Genomic DNA, 24,527 nt, shown 5'->3' on the forward strand with positions numbered 1-24,527 from the left:
TTCCAAGACCCCTAGTAGATGCCTGAAACCATAGATAGTACCAAACCCCGTTATACTATGTGTTTTCCTACACACACATGCCTATTGTAAAGTTTAATTTATAAATTAGGCACACTGAGCTATTAATGACAATAACTAACAAAACAATATAATAATTATAACAATATACTGTAATAAATACTGCTTACAAAAATTAGGGGATATTTCAAAATGAATATGAAGTGATAAAATATCCCTTAATTTTTGTGAGCAGTGTAGTTATGAGAATGCCATCTCTCTCTCTCAAAAGCATTATACTGTACCCACCTTTTTCATGACGACACAAGATGATAAAATGATGAGCTGAGTTAAAGTTAGGTGGATGATGCAAACATTGTGATGTAGCATCCGGGTGCCATGGGGGCGACCTGAGCACATGCGCTGCCTTACCCATTAACTGACAGTCCCTGCTGTAACCGGGAGGGCAGGGAGCACACGCGGTGTGAAGATGCTGGGTAACGGGGCGTTGCGTCCAGGGTGGGAGGGAGCAAGATAATGTGAGAGTTCATCGCACTACTCAGAAGGGCATGCAATTAAAAACGTACAGATTGTTTGTTTCTGGAATTTTCCATTTCATATTTTTAGACTGCAGGTAACTGCAAGTAACTGAAACCACAAAAAACAAAACCTCAAATAAGGAGGGACTTCCACACACTGCCATTGTATGCCTCAATCTCCTCATTTCTACAGATAAGGAAAAAGAAAAGATCTACCTCATATGCTGCCATGACAATTCAATGAGATAATAAATGTAAAGCACTTAAATGAGATAGTAGGTATGAAACCTGGCTCACTGTGAGTATCAATAAATGTTAGCCATCAATATAGTAAACAGTGTTCAGTAATTACTGTAAGTATCTTGGTGACTCTGGAACGAAGAAGAAGCCTAAAGCATTATTTCCCTTTTATTACAGTGACTCAATTAAAACATTACCCCATAGTTATCCTAGAGGTTTATCTTATTCCTGAGAACCATAATGAAGCACCTTTGACTTTAGGGGAGTTCAAGATTTAATGCTTCTCCACCTGAAAGATCCATAAATGCTCTGTCTTGTATTATGCTCTTGATGGTTTCTCGTATTACTAATGGTCATCGCATAATAAATAAGCATTTTGTAATGCTGCTGGTAAAACCCAGATGGCTATGCTGTACAGCACTTTATAGTTTAATAAAGTTTTCTCTTACATTATTTAATTTGTTCTAATGTCACCCTAATGATGCTGGTTTTTATTTTATTTTTTTTGTTTTGTTTTGGTTTTTTTTTTGTATTTTTCTGAAGCCGGAAACAGGGAGAGACAGACAGACTCCCACATGCACCCGACTGGGATCCACCCGGCACGCCCATCAGGGGCAATGCTCTGCCCACCAGGGGGCGATGCTCTGCCCCTCCGGGAGTCGCTCTGTTGTGACCAGAGCCACTCTAGCGCCTGAGGCAGAGGCCAAGGAGCCATCCCCAGCGCCTGGGCCATCCTTGCTCCAATGGAGCCTCGCTGCGGGAGGGGAAGAGAGAGACAGAGAGGAAGGAGAGGGGGAGGGGTGGAGAAGCAGATGGGCGCTTCTCCTGTGTGCCCTGGCCGGGAATCGAACCCGGGACTTCTGCACTCCAGGCCGACGCTCTACCACTGAGCCAACCGGCCAGGGTGATGCTGGTTTTATTATTTCTATTTTGTGTATAAGAGATCAGAAATTTGGAATAATTAAATGACCAACCTAAGGTTACTACCAGATGACAGGTAGGGACTCAAACCTTGGTCTCCTTATTTTATATTCTATGTCCTTGTCTGACCTGTTGGTCTCTTAGTTGGAAAAAGTCTGACTCAGTAGAGCATTTGTGAAATCTTTGTGGATAGATGGTAATTTTGAAGTGGGTTTGCTGATTTTTATTTCTTACTGGAGTGATAAATCAGCTTTTGTGATGCTCTCTATCTTGGTCTATCATTGTTTTACTTTGTAATACAGGCCTATTGTATTTATTTCATCCTGATTGAGCCAACAAAACAAAACAAAAAAACAACCAAATATAAAAGAAAGGTTGCTTCCTTTCTTCTTCTTTGTAATAACCCACTATGTTATACATTTAAAATAAATGCAGCTCATTTCTCACTTAAGCTTTTGAACTTTTCATAGAATAGATAGTGAAAAAAGAACACTATTTCAATTTTTAAATGTATCAATAACTGCATGACCAAATATACTTAATAGTTGAATTTCTGCATTACTTTTATTTCCTTGAGATTTTGTTATTGCAGTTAATGTAGTATTTCACTTTAACTTTTGAGAGGTATTTTCTTGGTAAAACCACAATTTTCTTTCTTCCAATTCCAGTTTTACTAATTTTCTATAAGTTGTTCTTTCTCCTTCAGAGATTTTGTATTGCACATGAAATGTTATTAAAATGTTTATTTTTGACAACTAAATAATAACTAAGCATATTATTATTCAGTATGAAGGTTTGAAAAATCCTTTCATATTCAGCATACTTTGAAATTTTGTTGTTATAAACTCCACAAATCATTGCTCTCGCTTAAACCATCATTTTCTATCATTCTGATATTGAATTGTTGAACACATGGCAAACTGCAACACTCATTATAATGTTTTAGTAATAATGATCATGTGCATTATCACCAAATTTCTGAACAAATTTAGGCAGAAATGAAAGTCTTCACATAGAGAAATATCTGGTTATAAACTAGAGATAATTTTTTATATACAGAAGTAGTTAGATTCATTTTAAACTGCCTAATATCGTTGTGATAACCATCAAAGCCCCTTCTATCTATAACTGAATTGCTTAAACACTGAAGTAAACTGTACTATTATTTATCATAACAAACATGATGTTATATTATTTTCAATATTATTAAAATGCTTATTAATTTATAAATTCAAATTCTCATACTGCTCTTAGCCAGGTCACCAGTGAGATTCTAGTTTCCATATTAAAAGGATACTTTTTGGTTCTCATTTTCTTTACCTTTTCACAGATTTTGTAGAAAAGTTTATATTTTCTACCCTTCTTGAAACTCATTTCATGGCTCTCTGAGTGATGGAATCTTTTCTTCCTCTTTCCTCTATGAACATACTCCACTTAAAAAAAATTGTAATCATTTATATTCTTTTTTCCAGAGATCCCAAGATGATGATGAAGTAGGCAGACATTTTAATTGCTACCTAGCAGGACCAAATTGGATTACAACTTAATTTAAGAACAATCATCTTGAAAAACCAACTTTGGACTAAACAAAGAAGAGTCTATAACCAAGGATTACAAAAGAAACCACACTGAGACTAGTAGGAAGGGCAAAGACACAGAAAGGGCTACCCTCCTCCTAGGAGCGAGGGGCAGCTGAGGGTCTGAAGGAACTCTCACTATAAGGAAGGTCTCCCTGAGAGATGTGGGTGCTCAGCCCCAGGTCTGGAACCCCAGCCTACAGCCCCAGAGCCTAAAAGAGGTGTCCAGACAGCATTTGATGGTGAAAAGAGCAGGATTTCTGTCTGCAAGAAAGAGACAGAGCTCTCAGAGATGCAGGCTCTGTCTTAAAGGGCCCATGCAGAAAATCTCATTCCATACTCAGGACTCCGGTGAAGGGAGAGCTGAGAGGACTGAAGTTATGTGAGGAGAGTTTAAAGTTGGAGGCCCAGGGAGAGACACTGTGGGGGACGGCCACCAGAAGCCCTGTGCTGAGTCATTCTCCAGTACTGCAGTCGCCATCATTTTGGGAAGAGCATCCCCTTTGTGCTGCATCAACCTGGGGCAAAGCAACTACTCAGCCCTCGGGAGTCTCTCTTACTCTAGTCATGGAGACTGGGTCATTCTGAGAGGCCAGGAAGCATGAGGAGCACATCAATGACGCTCAGTTTTCTGGTGTTGAACCTGGAGCTGCCCCCTGTACTCTCCCATCTATGACTGGTGCTTCTGCCCCATAGGAGACTCAGTGGAAACTGTCCAGAGAGCAGGCAGACCACACCTTTGGGTCTCAGAGGCCATACCTACTGGACTCCTGGGGCCATACCCTAATGAGGTCTGTGAAATAAGTCTGGAAAGACTGACAGCTGGGGCCAAAGGTCAGAGCCATACTCATTACCCTTCACCTGCTGCAGGTGTTAGACTCCAGCAGACGTTTTTTTTTCAGCAGCTGAACCCAATAAGCATCCAGCAGACAAAGGCTGCAGGAGGTGGGACTCAGGGAACCTTGGCCTTTTAAGCAGATTTCCCCCCAGGCCCACTGTGTGTAAAAGCCAGCCTAGGAGTGAAGCTTGGTATGTCCACATACCTGGGCCCAGCAGAGGCAGTCACTAACTTTGGATTGCTTGTAGCTCCAAAAAGGTTGCTGAGGGCCAGTCACGGGCAGTGTTTCCTACTGGTCTGTACCAGGTTCCTTCTAGGGAGGCCCAGGGCTGGCACATCCAAGGGCCAGCTGCAGAAACATTAGTTTAGGACTGAACAAGTCTTGCTAAAGTCATATCCTAAGGAAAAGCTCCTCACACCTGGCCCCGCTGAGGTAAGTTCCACTCTCTGTGATCAGCACTGGCACAGCGGTTTATGTGCATTTGATAGGGTGGAGCTTCACAGTCAGCCAGCCTGGGCACTGTATATCATGCTATGCAGGGCTAGATTCCTCAGGGTGAAAAGGGAGAGACTTGGAGCATGGACATTTAATGTGTGGATTCCTGTAAGTCTATTGTTGGATCTGGTTGAGGGGCTTAGCCACCTTCGAGTGAAGAGGGCACAGTGAGCCCCAGGAGAGGACTCTCTCAGTCTTTCTCCTTGAGACCAGGGTCTCACCAGCTGAAAGAACTTCTGCAGAAGGGACTCTCAGCCACACTAGGTCTGAATCTGCTGCTCACCTTATTGGGGAGAAATAAAATTTGAATATCCAGCCATGGTTGAGGGATTCAACTCTTGATTAGGGGCCACATTCCTCATACTGAGCTCTTGACCAAGAGACCTCTGAAGTAGGGGGTCTCACTAACATTGTACTCACAACCTCAGTTGCCCTAACTCACCAAGTGTGCAACCTGTAAAGGGGTTAGTTGAGTGCAGCCAATCTGAGCCCACACTACAATTTTGCTACAGAAGACTCCATGGGAAGACTAGGCAGCTGCAAGAGGAGGAGGAGCAGTTGAAAAGTGGAAACAAATCTTATAGAGCTTGGGACTTTTATGGAGCTGCTGTCATCTCTAAGCAGGAGGAAGCTGATCCTTATACAAAGGTTGGCCCCTCCCATACTACCCAGGCACAGAAAATGCAGACACAAACAGCAAAAAGTGCAGTAGCTACAGACAGGTAGCCCACAGCAGGTTACAAACAACAGCTGACACGAACCCAATAAGAACTAGAGCCAATATAACTGCTAGTGTGTGGCAGACAGCACCAACCCTAGACTCAGCTGCTGACACAAGCAGCATGCCTAAAAGTGGAATCTAGCAGGCACTGGACACTGTGGAGAATAAATATGCCCAACAGGACAAACATTGCACAGTGTGTAATACACATGATCAAGGTTGACCCTTAGAGCCAGCCAGCCTGAAGGGATACCCATACCCACAAAAGGACCAACTGCATCTAATACATACAACAAGAGGGAAAATAGTACTTTCAAGAAACATTCCTAAAACAAAAGAAACAAGTGGCCTGGAGGACAGTAACACTGAACCCATCTTCTTCATAAAGACACCACAAAAATTTCAAAGTCAGGTAGCGCTACCTAATGCACAGACAAATTGGCAGACAGAGAAATGCAACCCAAATGAATAAACAAGAGAAATCCCCAGAGAAAGAACTGAATGAGATGGAAGTAATCAAACTATCAGATGCAGAGTTTCAAATAATAATTTTTAGGATGCTCAAGGATCTTAGAGAAATAATAGATAGACATAATGACACCTAAATAAAGAGATGGTAAACATTAAAAAAATGACATTGAAATCATAAAAAAGAACCAGTCAGAAATGACAGATACAATATCAGAAATGAAGATAGCAGGCTGTATGAAGGAGAGGATCAAATCAGCAATTTAGAGGACAAGAAAATCAAAAGCAATGAAACAGAGCAGCAAAAAGAAAACAGGCTCAAAAAGACTGAGGAAACTCTAAGAGAGCTCTGTGACAACATGAAGAGAAATAACATCTGTATCATAGAGTTTCCTGAAGGAGAAGAGAAAGAGCAAGGGATAGAGAACCTGTTTAAAGAAGTCATAGCTGAAAACTTCCCTAAATTGATGAAGGAAAAAGTCATACAAGTTCAAGAAGCACAGAGAGTCCCATTAAAGAGGAACCCAAGGAGGCCTACATCAAGACACATCATAATTAACCTGCAAAAAGTTAACAAAGAAAGAATACTAAAAGCTGCAAGAGAAAAGCAGTTAATTACCTACAGGGGAGCCCCATAGTGTGGGTAGAGTACAGAGCACATTCCTAGCAGCTGTGGCTGATGCAATGCTGTGAGAACACTCCAGCACCTGAAACCCTCCTAGGCACACCCAGGAGGGAGTTTGCCTGCTATAAGGAAGTGACTTAGCACCAACCAGGAAGATCCCTGATCTTTCAAGCCATTGGCTTTGAAGAACACACTGTAACACCTTATAGGCTGAACTTGTGTATATAAGCTAGCTTGCTTCCTAAATAAAGTGGATCTGCATCACTGGACCTGGTCCCCAGAATCAGGTCTCTGCATCTCCATCATCCTCACCCCCCTGAGGGTCTTGTACACACATAAGGATGATATCTGACCTTTCAACAGAAACACTTGAGGCCAGAAGGAATTGGCAAGAAATATTTAACATGATGCAAAACAAGAACCTACAAACAAGACTTCTTTATCCAGCAAAGACTATCATTTAAAATTGAAGGAGAAATAAAAAGCTTCCCAGACACACACACACACACACACACATACACACACACACACACAAAAACCTCAAGAAATTTATTACAATCAAACCAGTATGGCAAGAAATGTTAAGGGGCCTGCTATAAAAAGAGCAAAGGGAAAAAAAATCTAGGAAAAGAGGATTGTAGATATAAAGAATAAAATGGCAATAAATAAATACATATCAATAATAATCTCAAATGTAAATGGATTAAATGTTCCAATCAGAAGATATAAGGTAAATTCATGGATAAGAAAACTGGATCTGTACATATGTTGCCTACAAGGGACCCATCTCAGAACAAAAGGTACACATAGATATATTGAAAGTGAAGGGATGGAAAAAAGTATTTCACACAAATTACAATTTAAAAAGGCTGGGGTAGCAATACTTATATCTGACAAAATAGACTTTAAAACAAAGGCTATAGTAAGAGATAAACAAGGTCACTACATAATGATAAAGGGAGCAATCCAACAGGAAGATATAACCATTGTAAATATTTATGTGCCTAATACAGGAGCTCTTAAATATATAAAGCAGATTTTGATGGACATAAAGGGCGAGATCAACAGCAATATTATAATAGCAGGGGATTTTAATACCCCCAAAATATCAATGGATAGCCCCTCCAGACAGAAAATTAACAAAGAAACAGTGACCTTAAAAGACACACTAGATCAACTGGATTTAATATATATCTTCAGAACATTCACCCCAAAGTGGTAGAATATACATTCTTTTCAAGTGCTCATGGTATGTTCTCTAGGATAGACCACATGTTAGGACATAAAACAAGTCTTAATAAATTTAATAAGACTAAAATCATATCAGGCATCTTCTTTGATCACATGGCATAAAACTAGAAATCAACTATAATAGAAAAACTGAAAAACATTCAAACACTTGGAGGCTAAATAGTATGTTACTAAATAATGTTGGGTTAACAATGAGATCAAGGAAGAAATAAAAAATTTACTTGAAACAAAAGAAAATGAACATACAATAACTCAAAAGTTATGGGACACAGCAAAAGCAGTCCTAAGAGGGAAGTTCATAGCATTACAGGCATTCCTTAAGAAGCAAGAAAAATCTCAAATAAACAACTGAACCTTGCATATAAAAGAACTAGAAAAAGAACAACAAGTAAACACAGAGGAAGTATAAGGAAGGAAATAATAAAGATTAGAGTGAAAATAAATGACATAGAGGCTAAAAAAAACACCCCAAAACCCCAAAAGATTAATGAAACCAACAGCTGGTTCTTTGAAAAGGTAAACAAGATTGACAAACCTTTAACTAGACTCATCAAGAAAAAAAAAGAGAGGACTCAAATAAATAAAATTAGAAATAAAAATGGAGAAGTAACAACTGACACTGTGGAAATACAAAGGGTTGTAAGAAAATACTATGAAGATCTATATGCCAAAAAATTGGACAACCTAAGTGAAATGAGTAAATTCTTAGAAACATCCAATCTTTCAAGACTCAATCTAGAAGAATCAGAAAAACTAAACAGACTGATTACAACAAATGAAATTAAAACAGTTATCAAAAAATTCCCAACACACAAAAGTCCTGGACCAGATGGCTTCACAGGTGAATTTTACCAAATATTCAAAGAAGAACTAACTCCTATCCTTCTCAAGCTAATTCAAAAAATTCAAGAGAAAGAAACACTTCCAAGCTCTTTTATGAGGCAAACGTTATTCTCATTCCAAAACCAGATAAAGACACTACTATATCCCTGATGAACATAGACGCTGAAATTTTCAACAAAATATTAGCAAACTGGATCCAGCAATACATTTAAAAAAGTCATACATTATGATTAAGTGGAATTTATTCTGGGGTGGCAAGGCTGGTACAATATTTGCAAATCAATCAATGTGATTCACAACATAAAGCAAACAAAGGATAAAAATCCCATGATTCTATCAATAGATGCAGAAAAAAGCATTTGATAAAATTTAGCACCCATTTATGATAAAAACTCTCAGCAAAGTGGGAATACAAGGAACATACCTCAACATGATAAAGGCCATGTATGACAAACCCAAAGCCAACAATATACTCAATGGGCAAAAATTAAAAGCAATCCCCTTGAGATCAGGAACAAACCACTTTTATTCAACATAGTTCTGGAAGTCCTAGCCACAGCAATCAGACAAGAAAAAATAAAAGACATTCAAATTGGAAAAGAAGAAGTGAAACTATCATTATTTGCTGATGACATGATACTGTACATAGAAAACCCTAAAGTCTCAGTCAAAAAACTACTAGACCTGATAAATGAATTCAGCAAGGTGGCAAAATATAAAATTAATATTCAGAAATCATTGGTATTTTTATATACAACAATAAACTATCTGAAAAAGAAATTAAGGTAACAATTCCCTTCACTACTGCAACAAAAAGAATAAAGTACCTAGGAGTAAATTTAATCAAGGAAATTAAAGACTTGTACTCAGAAAATTATAAGACATTGAAATAAACCAAGGAAGATACAAACAAGTGGAAGCATATATCATGTTCATGGATAGGAAGAATATACATCATTAAAATGTCTATATTACCCAAAGCAATCTATAGATTCAATGCAATCTCTATTCAAATACCAAAGGCATACTTCAAAAGTATAGAACAAATATTCCAAAAATTTATATGGAACCAAAAAAGAATATGAATAGCCAAAGCAATCTTGAAAATGAAGAATAAAGTTGGAGGTATCAGACTTCCTGATACCAAGTTATACTACAGGGCCATAGTAATCAAAACAGCTTGGTACTGGCATAAGAACAGGCATACATTGATACAGATCAATGGAACAGAATAGTGAACCCAGAAATAAACCCATGCCTTTATGGTCAATTGATATTTGACAAAGGAGATAAGAGCATACAATGGAGTAAAGACAGTGTCTTTAATAAATAGTGTTGAGAAAACTGGACAGGTACATGCAAAAAAATGAAACTAGACCACCAACTTACACCATTCACAAAAATAAACTCAAAATGGTTAAAAGACTTAAAATGTAAGTTGTGAAACCATAAACATCTTGGAAGAAAACATAGGCAGTAAACTCTTCAATATCTCTCGTAGCAATATTTTTGCCAATTTATCACCAAGGGTAAGTGAAATAAAGGACAAAATAAACAAATGGGTCTATATCAAACTAAAAAGTTTTTGCACAGCAAAAGACACCATGAACAAAATAAAAAGACAATCCACACAATAGGAGACATATTTGCCAATAAATCTGATAAGGGGTTAATAACCAAAATTTATAAAGAACTTCTAAAACTCAATGCTAGGAAGATAAACAATCCAATTAAAAAATAGGCAAAAGAACTGAATAGACATTTCTCCAAGATGGTCAATAGGCATATGAAAAAATGTTCAACATAATCAATCATCAGAGAAATGTAAATTAAAACCACAATGAGATACCACCTCACAACTGTTGGAATGGTGCTCATTAACAAATCAAGACACAATAGGTGTTGGCAACGGTATGGAGGAAGAGAACCCTCCTTCACTGCTGATGGGAATGCAGACTTGTGCAGCCATTGTGGAAAATAGTATGAAGTTTCCTCAAAAAATTAAAAATGGAACTGCCTTTTGACCCAGCTATCCCACTTTTAGGAATATATCCTAAGAATACCAAATCACTGATTCAAAAGAAGATATGCACCCCCATGTTTATTGCAGCATTGTTTACAATAGCCAAGATCTGGAAACAGCCCAAGTGTCTGTCAGTAGATGAGTGGATTAAAAAGCGGTGGTACATATACACAATGGACTACTACACAGTCATGAAAAAGAAAATCTTACCTTTTGCGATGGCATGGATGGACCCGGAGATTATTCTACTAAGTGAAATAAGCCAGGCAGAGAAAGACAAGTATCATATGATCTCATTTATATGTGGAATCTAATGAACAAAATGAACTGAGGAATGGAATAGAGACAGAGATGGGGTCACAGGGAGCAGAAGGACAGCTGTCAGAGGGAAGGGGGATGAGGGAATGGGATCAGAGAAGGTGAAAAGACTAGTGAAATTATATATACATAACATATAGATACAGATAACAGGACAACAAATTCCAAAGCGAAGGGGGTAAGAAATTAGGGGGAGATGCGGAAAGGGGTGGTAATGGGGGACAAGAGGGTGGGGGTGAGGGAGTTATATTGAGTGGGACACTTGAATCCTTGTTAACACAATAAATTAAAATTAATTAAAAAAAATTTCCATTATAGCTGACATACATTACTATTAGTATCAGGTGCAAGCCCCAGTGATTAGATATTGCATACATAAGTTACTAAGTGATCATCCCAATAAATCTCACACCCATATGATATCATACATACTTATTAGAATATTATTGACTATATTCTCTACACTGTAGTTTCCATCCCCATGACAGTTCTGTAACAACAAATTTGTACTTCTTAGTCCCCTCACCTTTTTCGCCCAGTCCCTCAAACCCTTGTTTCATCTGGCAACAGTCCTAATGTTCTCTGTGTCTCTGTGCCAGAGGTCCAGTGAAACCTTCCTCCTTCTTATTTCCACTGCCATGGTTCAGGACTTGATCCTGCCTGACTTTATGACTATGTTGCCATCTGTATTGATTTACTGACCCCACTGTTGGCCTGCTTTGCTTTATCCCCTACAGTGCTGTTGGAGGGAGTTCAAAATAAGAAGGGAAAAAAAAGGAGTTTAAAACCCTTTAACACAAACCCAATTACGAACAGCATCCACAGTCTTTTCCTGCTGCTCCTCAGGAGAACCCATGTTGTAATTCCTTCATTTCACTGTCCTCACTTGTCCACGGTTGCCCTCACTCTTCCTTCCGTCCTCAGTGGTGCCATGCAGCTTTCTTCACCACCTCAGTTGTCTCCTGGTTAACTGCTACTCATCAAGTAAGATGAGCTTTGCTTCCTTCAAGGAGCCTTCCCTGACCAACCTCCCATCCATAGCTGTGGTCCCACAACACCCACAGAAGGGACTATCAACAAACACATCTCCTCTTCCTCTGGAGCCCTACACTTCCCAGCTCCCCTTGTTAGCCCAAACAATACCCTTCCAGTTACTCCCAGATCTTCCTCTTTCACGGCTCAGCACAAATGAACATGGCAACACGGGAAGTGTGTAATGAAGACAGAGTCACTGTGTGATAGGGCCCTTGGCCTCCAAGCTACCACTTGAAGAAAAGTTCCTGGATGATCATGAATACCTGTTTTGGACTTTTCATGTTAAGAGTACCAATTCTTATTACAGTAATTAGCCTGCCTACTATGTAGTCACTGCTCAATACATGTTTCTGAATTAATAACTGAACGAGTGAATAAAAATGCTTTAGGACAGGAAACAGGAAGCATTAGATGAGGCATCTTCAATCAAGCTATCATATTTGACGTCCAAAGTTAGATTAATTTTTAAAACATTCCAGCTTTCACAAGGCACTTTGTTAACTCCTCTTTTGAGAAATTTATTTTCCTTCAAATTTTGTCTGTGCTGTAGACACAGATACATGCTTATGGTACAAGACATTGGTCATGATAATTTTATGTTGGGTCAGTCAATTTTGTCTCCAATTTACTAGTATGTAACAGATTTAAACACATAAATGGCAATGTTGTAATCCTTCATTTATTTTTCTTGGTAATCTGAATTTTATTTGGTTTTCTGTAAAAGCTAGAAAATTTTTCTAAGGCTACCTATTAACAATTTTGATTTATGGTATTGCATTATAAAGGGGCACAAATGTGAGATAAGCTTACAAACAATAATTAAATTAGATGATTCCTTTTCAGCAGCCAGTAATCAAATTTTAGAGCTCGTTATGAAAACTTAATGTTCGCTCATCATTTATATTAGGCAGTCAAATAAAAAGGCATAATATTGACTCTTAGAATGTACCACCCCTTGTATAATTATATAGGACTATAAAAGTGGGAGCCACCTACTGACTGTGAGAAAGAAGCAGCCTCATTTGCTGTGAGACTCAGGGTAGTTTTGCCTGTGTAACTTCAGGAACAAGATGTCAATTTCCAGGAATAAAGGTAAGCATAATTTTTATTCAATATCTTATAACTTTCACATTTTTAAGGAATAATAAATATATTTCAGATTTTAGATGAGTCAAGTTTTCTGATGTAAGAAATAGTTTAATTGTAATATTGATTATATATCTGAAATGCCAGTTTGGATTACAACGGTAAGGAATGTAGATTCTCTTTTTATATTTGATGTTGTCTAGTTGCAGCCTGACCACATTCCCATTATGAATTGGATGAATTACAACTTTATTTTATATCTAATTCTATTTGAATTGTTTGAGCTGTGATTGTTCAGAATTCATGGAGAGGCTTGGCAGATAGTTTAGAACCAAATATTAAAATTTGGCTACTGCTTCTAGTTAAATAATCTAGAAATAAAAAAATTCACAAGGTAAAGATTAATTCCATCATACAATTCTGGCTGTTGCTTCAGGTTAAATAGTTAGAAATTTACAACCTAAATATTAATTCCATCACCTGATTAAGTTGAGGAATAAAATAAGTGCTAATTTATAAGAATTTAATATGAATAAAATAAATTTATAAGCCTCATTTTTTCTAAATTTTGAAATATTATTGGCCATGACACAATGAACTCTTAGCAAGTTTTCTTTACCTATGTGCCAGCTTAATTAGCTCTTTAAATATTTGACATTTTAAATAATCTTATCAGATTTGGATTTTTATTAATTATTTCCATAGTCTCTCTAGACCATGGTTGCCAAGGACTGGGCGGGTGGTGCTATATAGTTATCAGCTGGTCTTGTGGGAAGCAGACAGGACAGAAACTACTTCAGGCTTCTCGCAGCCAAGTGCACTGAGTACCTCTGGTTCCCTGGTAGGAAAAAAGAAATGTGCGTGTGTGTGATTTATCTTCTGATTTATCCATATTGATAAGAATTTTCCATCTGGGATTCAGTTCTCAGCAAACAAACAACATGGCCTAGGGAACATTATTAGTTTCCTCCCTTCTTCCACACTCAAAATATTTTCTAATATATATAACTTAAATATTTCAAAACATGCTGTATAAAAAATATTTTCCTTTTCATACATTTTGGCAGAAACAAGGTAGAATTTTTGTTAATATTACCTAGAAAATAAGAGAAAGAGATCTGATTAAGACAGTTGTCTGAGTATACACACCTACTTTCCTATTTGAGATCCTATGAAATGGCCAAAAAAAAAGCTTTTGTAATAAAGAGTAAATCCAAACCAAAGCAGAAAAACAAAAAACAATGCCATCCCTAGTCTGGAAATGTTAAAGATTTCTGGAAAAAGGAAGGCAGACAGGACCAGCTCTACAGGGATACCAAACAAACAAACAAACAAACAAAAACCCCAAAACCAAAAAACCAAAAATGAAGGACTCAAGTTAAACAAGGGCAAATGCACAATGCGATGGGAAAAATGATGGGGAACCAGTGACCACAGGTATACAGGGATGGTCTGCAAGTACTAACTGGGGAACCGCATCAGAGAGAGGCTAGGAAGCACCACCCTCCCTGTATGTGTTTTATTCAGAAGCAAGAATGTAGCCGGAATCATTATGTAGGGATTCTATGCTGGCAGCTGAAGCCAGCAAATTAAAAAGGAGGAAGGAGGGTGTTGGCGTCCTGGGACCCTCCTCCCAGCACCCGTCTAAAGCTAGAGTTCTCTGGCCCCCACAATCCTCTCTCAAGTTTAACTTCTGCTTACTACCATGACCTGCCCTCTGCCAGGCTTCAAGAATGACCCCTTTCAGACTCTATTCTCTTTTTGTCATAATGACCCTTTTCAGCTAAGTGTTAGGAAAAAAGCAATTGATCGAACGAAGTAAATGGACACTAACAAATAAAAAGGCTTAATACTCCTTGGAGGTGTTTCCTTTTTAAAATGAGGAAGACCTACTAGGTATAAAATGCCAGCAGAGAGAAGTGACTTTAAGTTATTCTTTCCCTATAACTCTGAATCTTTAAAATAATTTTCCTCCAAATACATTTATTACCCACTTCAACCTAGTAACAGCCAGGAATACAGCTGATCCCTGGTCTGTACTTCCTGAACATAGGTACTGATGGGAAAACTGCAGGCATTCGAGCTGAATGCTGTATCCTTCACCAGTCTTCAGCAGGTCACATGGGTTGGTGACTAGTGATAACTTCGACATTGACTTCTAAGGAATTCCAGTCCAGGGGTGGAATTGGTGACAACCTGTCATCTTTATTGGAAGCTTTGGGGAAACCTTCCCAAAGTGCCTCAATATCATCATGACCATTATCCTTGATTCAGCCCAAGGTTATCACAAGTGGAGGCTCTGTGCTGAATCCTGGATCCATGGGGGCTTGTGTTCAAGTGCTGGAGGTCACCACGTGAATATGACAATGCAAGGTCTCAAAGGAGCACACAGAGTGTTCACATAAAAAATTGGCCATGTTTTCTCCTTTGCACAGTGTAATCGGCTTTGGAAGGAAGTTTGTTGCTCTCTAACTTGTGATGTAAACACAGTGGCAACAGTTTCGGAGGTTCCACTGTCTGCCCTAAATGAAGAACTAGCCCCTCCAACTGAGAGTCTCAGACACTCTTTCTACTCTGCACTTGACACCTGTGCTGTTGATAAACAGAGGCAGTGAAGGCCCCTGAAGACAAACCTTCCTTTTTTTCTTTTCTTTTATTTAGAACTTCGGTAAACAAAAAATCAAGTTGACTTACATTAACCTAACAATCATTTTATTAGCCATTCTGAAAAACCAAACCCTAAATGGATTAGTATTGTTATCCACAGGAAATGGGACCTGCGAACCTGTCACCCGGAGGAAATGGGAACTTCTATTAGAAAAGAGAAGTCTTTCTAAAAACCTATCTTTAAATCAAAGAGGCTTCCAAAATGAAATGGACAGGGAAAAACTAGGCCTAATGGCTTTTAGGGAAAAAAAAATCAAAAATATAAAAATCTTCCCAACGTACCCAGTTATAACCCTCATAGCGCCCCCCACCCCCACCAGGGTTGTGGGGCAGGACGGGGATGGGACTGGGGGCTTTTAGTGTTAGTGATTTTATAAGCTGGATCCACCCTGATCTGACATCCAGACTAGGGTGGTGGTGGTGGTGGTGGAGATGCGGTGGGAGGGACAGAAAATTCGTGCTTTCTGCCTAACACAGTGAGCCAGTGAGACACTCCGCGAGGCCGCCCACTCCGCGCGCGGGACCACAAGGTCCGCGCCCCTTCCTCCTGCGCTACAAGTAGCCGAGGCCCGAGAACTTCTCGCAGGACTTCCCGGCCTCGCACGGAGCAAGTTCTCCGCAGTCGTGGGCCTGCCCCGCGGACCCGGGCCACTGCCCTGTTCGGCTCACCGCGATCTGTCGCCCCATAGGTGCCCACGCAGAGCAGCCGCAGCAGGTGGCATCCGGGGTGGGGTCCATGAGGCGCAGCCTGAGGAGGATGCTGCGCACTGAGGGGAAGAAGGAGCCCCAGGGCGTGTGCTACCAGGGCGTGGAGGACGACATGGACGACGGCAAGGACTCATTTAAGGTACCCCGGCGATCGGCGGTCGGGACGGCGCGGTCCGGGCGGGCGTCGGCTCTCGGCTCTCGGCTCTCGGCTCTGCCCTCCTGGGTTCGAAGTTTCCTAGCGGGCAGCCCCGGGACGGGAGCGCGGGGAGCGCGGGGAGCGCGGGGAGCGCGGCGGGTGTGGGCTGCCGGCTTGGGGCGCGGACAGTGCCTGCGGGGACCTTCTGGGGCTGCGGGGTCCCGGAGGGCCGCGTTCCTCAGGCGGCCACTTCGTGGCTGCTCCGTCCCGGCTGCATGCTCGTTCAACCTCTTCTTGCGGGTGGATGGCCAACGGCAGTCTGAGGAGACCGACTCGCTTTGCATTTGGCAAAATCAGGCAACTGACTAAAATCGGGACAGTTTTAGAGCGTATGCTGTTTCGCTAGAACTTTTTGTAGATTTTATTTTAAACCACAAAGCTAAATGGCTGTACCTGAAAGTCAGATTTACAGAATTGCATTGGCTGTGAGAAGCGTTCTTGTCCCACAGAGTCAAGCAGAGAAACCAGCGCCTGCAAGGGAAGCGTTACAAGAGTGGCAGGACTGGAGAATCCTCGTGGGGTGTGTGTGTGTGTGTGTGTGTGTGTGTGTGTGTGTGTGTGTGGCGAGGGAAGAGGAAGAGAAGGTAGGCTTTGTGAAAAGTAGGTGGTTCCGGGGGGTTCCTAGTCTGGGGCTACTGTTTCTCTAGCAGTTCCCTGGACATCTGCTCTGAAGGCTGCATTAGCTACAACTACTCCTTGATGGTGCAGTCTGAGGGCCCAGGCGGTTTGTCCTCAGAAACCCACCACTGGGCTTCCTCAAATTGTAAGCAGGAGGAAGGGTCTCTTTTTAGATGTTAATACTCTTTACAAATGTCTCTCCAACCCCCATCACAAATCCCTTTCCACAATGGAATATTAACAATTCCTATGTATTCTCCAGGTGTGTGTGTTTGGGGGGGGGGGGGGGATGCTTATTCAAATACACACGTTAATAGCATATAGGTTTTTTTATTTACAAAAGTAGATGTCACAGAGGTTTGCACTTTGATTTCCTCAAGAAACGTATTTCAGAATGCTTTTCAAATCAGCACCTGGAGATATACCCCACTCTTTTTAACAGCTTTGCAGTACTCCCTCATCCGAATGTGTCATGATTTGTTTAACCAGTTCTGCATCCCCAGACACTTCACTTGTGTCTGGTTTTGTTTTGTTATTTTATTCATTGTATGTATCTGTGAGCGGAGATGTGGCTTTATCTGTCTGTCCAATGGTACCTTATTGGGAATGACTATATATTAAAGTCGTAGAAGGATCGAGAGCTATGCATAACTTTAATTTTGGTAGACATTGCCAAATTGCCCTCTAAACAGGTTGCATGAATTAACACTTGCCAATCATGTATGTAAAACACATAACGCCACAAACCAGGCTTCTCAGGCTGAGTCTATTTGCACACCCAGACTGAACACTGACTCTTTTCCTCTTCCTCAATATTAACATGTTAACCAAGGTCTTTTGACTTAATCCCTACTGCTGAGGCCATGAGTGGATTTCAGGCATTAGGAGAGTGCCTGTGGAATAAATATATATTATGGGACAGGAAGAAATGATAACATTTTGAATATCACACCAGAAATATTTCCTTTGCTTACCTAAGTCAAGTACAGCCATTTATGTTGTTTTAGAAGCCACAGTGGAGCTTATAGATGGAGGGATTTATATATTTTGTTTTATTACCACCTGCGGTGATTCCAGATTATTCTGTACAATTGTCAATGGTGAGATGAGTTAGAAATCAATACATATAACAACCTCAATAGTTCTGAATTCTAAGGATTTCCTGATTAAAAAGATGGAAGATGGTTTGACTTATAGTGGGTACACAATGCAATATACAAATCATGTATCATAGCAATGTATACTTGAACCCTATCTGATCCTATTAACCAGTATCACCAGTGTATAACTGGGATTGTGTTGATAGCACATAGCTGAACAGACCTATAAATTGCTCTTTTTGGCTCTGTAGAGTGGGTGATCAATATAAGCCATTTATTATCACTAGAAGAACATATCAAATTCAGATGCTTCCAAATGGTCTTAAGTAAATACTTTTTGATAGAGAAGACAGTAAGAAATAGCCTATTTCTGTAAGAAGCTCATTTTTAAATTTATTGTTGAATATATGTGAATTTGAAAATGGTTGGATACCCATTGTCATATGTATTCACTAAAGGTATATGTGGCTTATGTAGAATTTTGTAACTGAGAAGTGACATCTCTATTTAAGGGGCTACAATGGAAGAGTGAGTCTTTAGGTACTAGTCTGTGTTAACAGAGCAAAAAATCAAAGATTAAAATTTTAAGAGATTTTATTTCAATCTGACATTTATTATATGAATCTGAAATGTTCGATTCTTTATTAACTATATTAAAATACATTAAGTACTTTAAGACAATTTGATTTCATGATAGGTTTTAATTTTTCTTTTCAACTTCCAGCAACTTTTATTTTTTAATTATTTTTTTTATTGTTTAGTGAGAGGAGGGGAGGCAAAGATAGACTCCGGCATGCACCCAGACCAGGATCCACTCAGCAAACCCACTAGGAGGCAAGTGCGTTGCCCATCCGGGGCCCTTGCTCCATTGCAACCAGAGCTATTTTTATTTCAGTGCCTGAGGTGGAGGCCCTGGAGCCATCCTCAGTGCCCGGAGCCAACTTGCTCTAATTGAACCATAACTGCAAGAAGGGAGGAGAAGAGAGGGAGAGACAGAGAGAAAGAGAGAGAGAAAAATGAGATGGGGAGAAGTAAAGAAGCAGATGGGCGCTTCTTCTGTGTGCCCTGGCTGGGAATCGAACCCAGGACTTCCACATGCTGGGCCGACACTCTACCACTGAGTCAACCAGCCAGGGCCTCTCATAATAGTTTTTCATTTTAATAGTAAGAAATAGTCTGGTTATCTTTAAGATAACAAATCATGGGTTTGACACATATTATTATGTGTCAAATGTGACCAGTCACAGTCAAAACTAAAAGCAAGTGCCTGGATCATTTGTTTAGGGAGGTTACTGTATTTTCAGAAAATAGTCATTTTATGGTGGGTTTCATAAAAAGCAACTGTCTTGTAGAACATTTTGCTTTTGGTTCATGTGATGTAATATTTGCTAAGAAACAGCTTTGGAAAAATTTCAGACAAATGTATTGTTTGGTCACATATTTGCAAGCTTAAAGGAACATTGAAAAAATTTTAGTTTTTACATTGTCAAAGGACTAGAATGAAGTTCCATTAATTTTTCTCATTGATTTTTGAGCCTCTAGGGCAGGGTCGGGAATCTTTTTGGTTGAGAGAGCCATGAACGCCACATATTTTAAAATGTAATTCCATGAGAGCCATACAATATGTTTAACATAATACAAGTAAATGTGTGCATTTTATGTAAGACCAACACTTTTTTTTTTTTTTTGTATCTTTCTGAAGCTGGAAACGGGGAGAGACAGTCAGACAGACTCCCTCATGTGCCTGACTGGGATCCACCCGGCACGCCCACCAGGGGCCACACTCTGCCCACCAGGGGGCGATGCTCTTCCCCTCCCGGGCGCCGCTCTGCCGCGACCAGAGCCACTCTAGAGCCTGGGGCAGAGGCCAAGGAGCCATCCCCAGCGCCCGGGCCATCTTTGCTCCAATGGAGCCTTGGCTGCGGGAGGGGAAGAGAGAGAGACAGAGAGGAAGGAGGGGGGTGTGGAGAAGCAAATGGGCGCTTCTCCTATGTGCCCTGGCCGGAAATCAAACCCGGGTCCTCCGCACGCCAGGCCGACGCTCTACCGCTGAGCCAACCGTCAGGGCCGTAAGACCAACACTTTTAAAGTACAGTAAGTCTCTGAATTCTTTTTAATAATGTTGTTATACTGTTGCTAACCAATGATGAATAAAGTACTTCTTACCATTAATGTGACTTCTGGTGCTGCATGGTTTTGCTGGTGGCTCTGTAGTCTGGTTGATACATGGTGAGGTTAAGCTTCATGCAGGCATTGAGACTTCTATCCCTTAAACGTGACTGTAGGTTGGTCTTAACGTTCTTTAGATGTGAGAAAGACTGCTCACATGCATACGTAGAGCCAAACATTGTCAGTACAGCAATAATCACATGCTGCAGTGTGTGGTATGAGACAGGAAGCTTGTTCCAAGTTTTGACAATCAGGTGGTCTACGGGTTAAAGTTTTTTCATTTCTCCCCACTTGTGTTTGCTTGCCAACTCCACTTGCTGTCGTGCAAGTCTTTCCAAATCTTCATTCAGTGACTTGAACTTATTCACCCACATATCTGAGGCCTTCAGGTCAGCAGCTTGTAGTTCAAAATCTCTGACAGAGACACCAGTGATGTAACTCAGGTCGGCACTGTCCACTGCACACTCGTGTGGATGGGTGATGAACTTAAAAAGATGAGTGTGCTCACAAAATTCTCCAAAGCGTGCTTTGAATGACTGCAGGACATTAGATGTGAAGCCTGCTAGCTGCCGGAGATCAAGATGTTGAGCAGGGTCACTTGCTGTGCATGCATCTTTAAACTTTCCCAGTTTTTCAAAGTGTAGTAAATGACCTTTTTCAATGTTGGTGATGAAGAGTTCCAGCTTGTTTTCAAATGCAAACACTGCTTGTTGAAGGGATAAGACTGTATTTCCAACGCCTTGCATTTTCACATTGAACTGGTTCAGATGTTCAGTCATGTCCATGAGATAGTAGAACTTCAGGAGCCACTCAGTGTTAGTTAACTCAGGATGCTCGACGTTTTTCATTTCAAGAAAAGTCCGGATTTCGCTCAGACAAGCCGCGAAATGGCTGAGCACCTTCTCTCTTGACAACCAATGCACATTGCTGTGTAGAAGCAGACCAGGATAATTATTCCCAACTTCATCCAGCAGTGTTTTAAACTGGCGATCATTTAAAGCTTGGGCAACAATAAAGTTGACCACCCGAATGACCAGTGACATCACCTCACCAAGCTGCTCGCCACACATCTGATCACAAAGCGCCTCCTGATGTAGGATGCAGTGAAAACTTAGGATGGGTCTCTTTTCATGTTCAAAAAGAAGCGCTATGAATCCTCTGTTTTCCCCCACAATGCACGGAGCACCATCACTAGACACACTGAAATAAGTTTATCCATTGGTAGATTTTTTTCTTTAGCAAGCTCAGTGAAAGACTTGAATAAATCCTCCCCTTGTTGTCTCTTTCATAGGAAAAACAGCAAGACTTTCCTCATGTAGTGTGTCACCGACAGCATACCTTGCAATCACACTGAACTGGGATAAATTGCTTATGTCTGTTGACTCATTCAAAGCGAGAGAAAAGAATGGTGCTGCATTTATGCATTTATGTCCTTCACTTGTATTGCCTCAGTTTGATTTGCCATCATGATGGTACGATCGTGAACAGTTCTTGCTGACAGAGGCATGTCTTTTATTCGTTTGATTATCTTGTCTTTATCGGAAAAGTCGTCAAAAAGTTCATTGGCAACATCAAGCATGAATGTTTTGGCATACTCCCCATCTGTGAATGGCTTTCCATTTCTCACAATTGCTAAAGCACCGGCAAAGCTAGCCAAATTCCAGTCACCTTGTTGGGTCCAAACACGGAGTTGCTGCTGACTAGCTTGCACTCTGCACAGTAGCTCTTGACATGCTTTCTTCCTGCTGTCCCCGGCTGGATATTTCAATGCAAATGTAGTATGGCGTGTGTCGAAGTGCCGCTTTATATTTGACTGTTTCATTGATGCAATTTTATCATTGCATATTAGACATACTGCAGAACCTGCTCTCTCCACAAAGGCAAATTCCTCTGTCCATTCCTGCTGAAAAGTACGATACTCCTCATCTTTTTTTCTTTTATCCATCTTTTTCGTCAAAAAGGTTTCTGCAATTAGCTAGCTGACTACTTGATTAAAAGGAGGGAAGTTTACTTCCTGACCTCACAATGACCCATGTACGTTATGCATTATCCAATAAAAATTTGGTGTTGTCCCAGAGGACAGCTGTGATTGGCTTCAGCCACCTGCAACCATGAACATGAGTGGTAGGAAATGAATGGATTGTAATACATGATAATGTTTTATATTTTTAACGTTATTATTTTTTTATTAAAGATTTGTCTGTGAGCCAAATGCAGCCATCAAAAGAGCCACATCTGGCTCGCAAGCCATAGGTTCCCGACCCCTGCTCTAGGGAGTTGAAAGGGAAGTTCTAGTGTGTCTAATGGTCCACACGGTTCACCTGCTGCTCTGTGAGAGCTTTGGGTTTTTCTTCCTTCCCTCTTTCTAGAAAAATTATTTACATACTAAAGTATCATGGAAAACAAGCATACAAATATGTAGTATACATTTAGCAGAGACAGTGTTAGGAAAGAACTAGAGTTTTTCAAACTATTTTTGTGTGTGTGTGTCTCAGAACACTTTTACGCTTAAACAATATGAGGATTCACAGTGAGGTTATAGCTACCAAATTTGCCAAATTTAGAACATGAGGATACACTGTAGTATTCCAGTAACTGTCAGTTCGGTGATGTGACCACACATCTGTGGCCTCTGGAAAACTCCCTGAGCATGCAGGAGACTGAGAGAGAGGCTGGAGGCAGGATCCTAGAGCTCTCTTGGAGGCCTGGAGAAGGAAGAGTTAGTAGGGCTCTGATGGGTGGATTGGAAGCAAGGACAGAGAGGAGGGTGTACCATCCAGGTGGAAAGCCTGGTCAAGGTCAAGCCAGCATGCACAGGGCAGCACAACATGGTGCTGGACAAACCTGGCTTCTGGGTCGGACCACTGCATGCAGTGCAGAGTTATGTTTGAGATGGGCTCTTTCAGCCTTAAATTGGAGTCAAAATCTGCAATTTAATTTTTGCATTGGCCTTACCTTTGGCACCAAATATCAGAATACCTAGTTCAATGTCTTTTCTGATGTGTCTGAACTGGTATGTAATCAATGATACTATCATATCTACACAATGTAAAAATGCTTGCAACAGAATAAGGCATGCCATCCATATTGATTCACTTTTATTTGTTTATTTTTAATTTTTAAATTTTATCTACAAAATGAACTTTTAACAGTGACATTGATCAATAAGACTACATAGGTTTCAGGTAAACATTTCTGTAGCATTTGAACTATTGATTATGTTGTATATTCATCACCCAAAGTCAAATCATTTTCTGTCACCTTATATTATTTACTTTTAAACATAGGCAGGAATTCAGAAGCAACTTGGAATTAAAATCTTATCAACTGAAATATACTTAAATATGATTACAGTTAAAGACTTTGAAAATTCTTAATTTTCTATATCACACAGACATTAAGAATTTTCAAGTAGTTGAATAGGGAAATAGATGGTCAGTTAATATAGATATTAAGAAATGATGCATTAATTTTAGGAAGATAACATTTCCCCCCATTAATTTGAAAGAAAGAGAGAAGCATCAACTCGTTCACTTAGTTCCATTTAGTTGTGTACTCATTGATGCCCTGTGCTTCTCATATATGCCCTGACCAGGGATTGAGTCTGCGACCTTGGTGTGCCAGGACAATGCTCTATCTACTGAGCAAACTGACCAGGGCCTAATAATTTTTTAATCCAAAATACTTATAAAATTTTAAATTATAATGCAAGGCAGGATCATAGAAGCAAGTTTATGACATGGAGGCTTTTGTAAATTTTTAATAAGTTAATTCTATATATGTCATGAGCTTTAAAAAGAAGACATATCTGGGAATTTTTCTTAATATTTTGTGAGAATGAATCAAAATCAGAATGTCAATACTGTTACCTTAAAATTGAACAAGGAAGAAATATATAATAACATCTGTCATAAATCATCTTCAGTCCAGTCATATTAAAGACAATAAAAAGTGTGAAGGAAGTGTTAGAGAAAAGTGAGATATTCAAAAAAGCTCTTGCTTTTCCCCTGACATCACTAGACATTAGCATTTGTTTGCAATTACACATTTACAAACCAGTTACAGTAGCCAATGATGCCAAACTTACTGAG

The 24,527-nt window shown here is 40.0% G+C and overlaps 1 protein-coding gene across 1 annotated transcript in view; it reads left to right on the forward strand.

The window, feature by feature from the left end:
* The first annotated feature begins 4,438 nt into the window (after positions 1-4,438).
* Positions 4,439-24,527, forward strand: part of TRPA1 (transient receptor potential cation channel subfamily A member 1) — a 64,101-nt gene continuing 44,012 nt past the window's right edge. The window contains exons 1-3 of the mRNA XM_066372438.1: positions 4,439-4,545; positions 12,864-12,984; positions 16,335-16,492. Coding sequence (XP_066228535.1) covers positions 12,963-12,984; positions 16,335-16,492 — 180 coding nt within the window. The 5' untranslated portion in view covers positions 4,439-4,545; positions 12,864-12,962. The remainder of the gene's footprint in view (positions 4,546-12,863; positions 12,985-16,334; positions 16,493-24,527) is intronic.

The sequence above is a fragment of the Saccopteryx leptura genome, chromosome 3 (assembly GCF_036850995.1).
Source record: "Saccopteryx leptura isolate mSacLep1 chromosome 3, mSacLep1_pri_phased_curated, whole genome shotgun sequence".
NCBI lineage: Eukaryota > Metazoa > Chordata > Mammalia > Chiroptera > Emballonuridae > Saccopteryx > Saccopteryx leptura.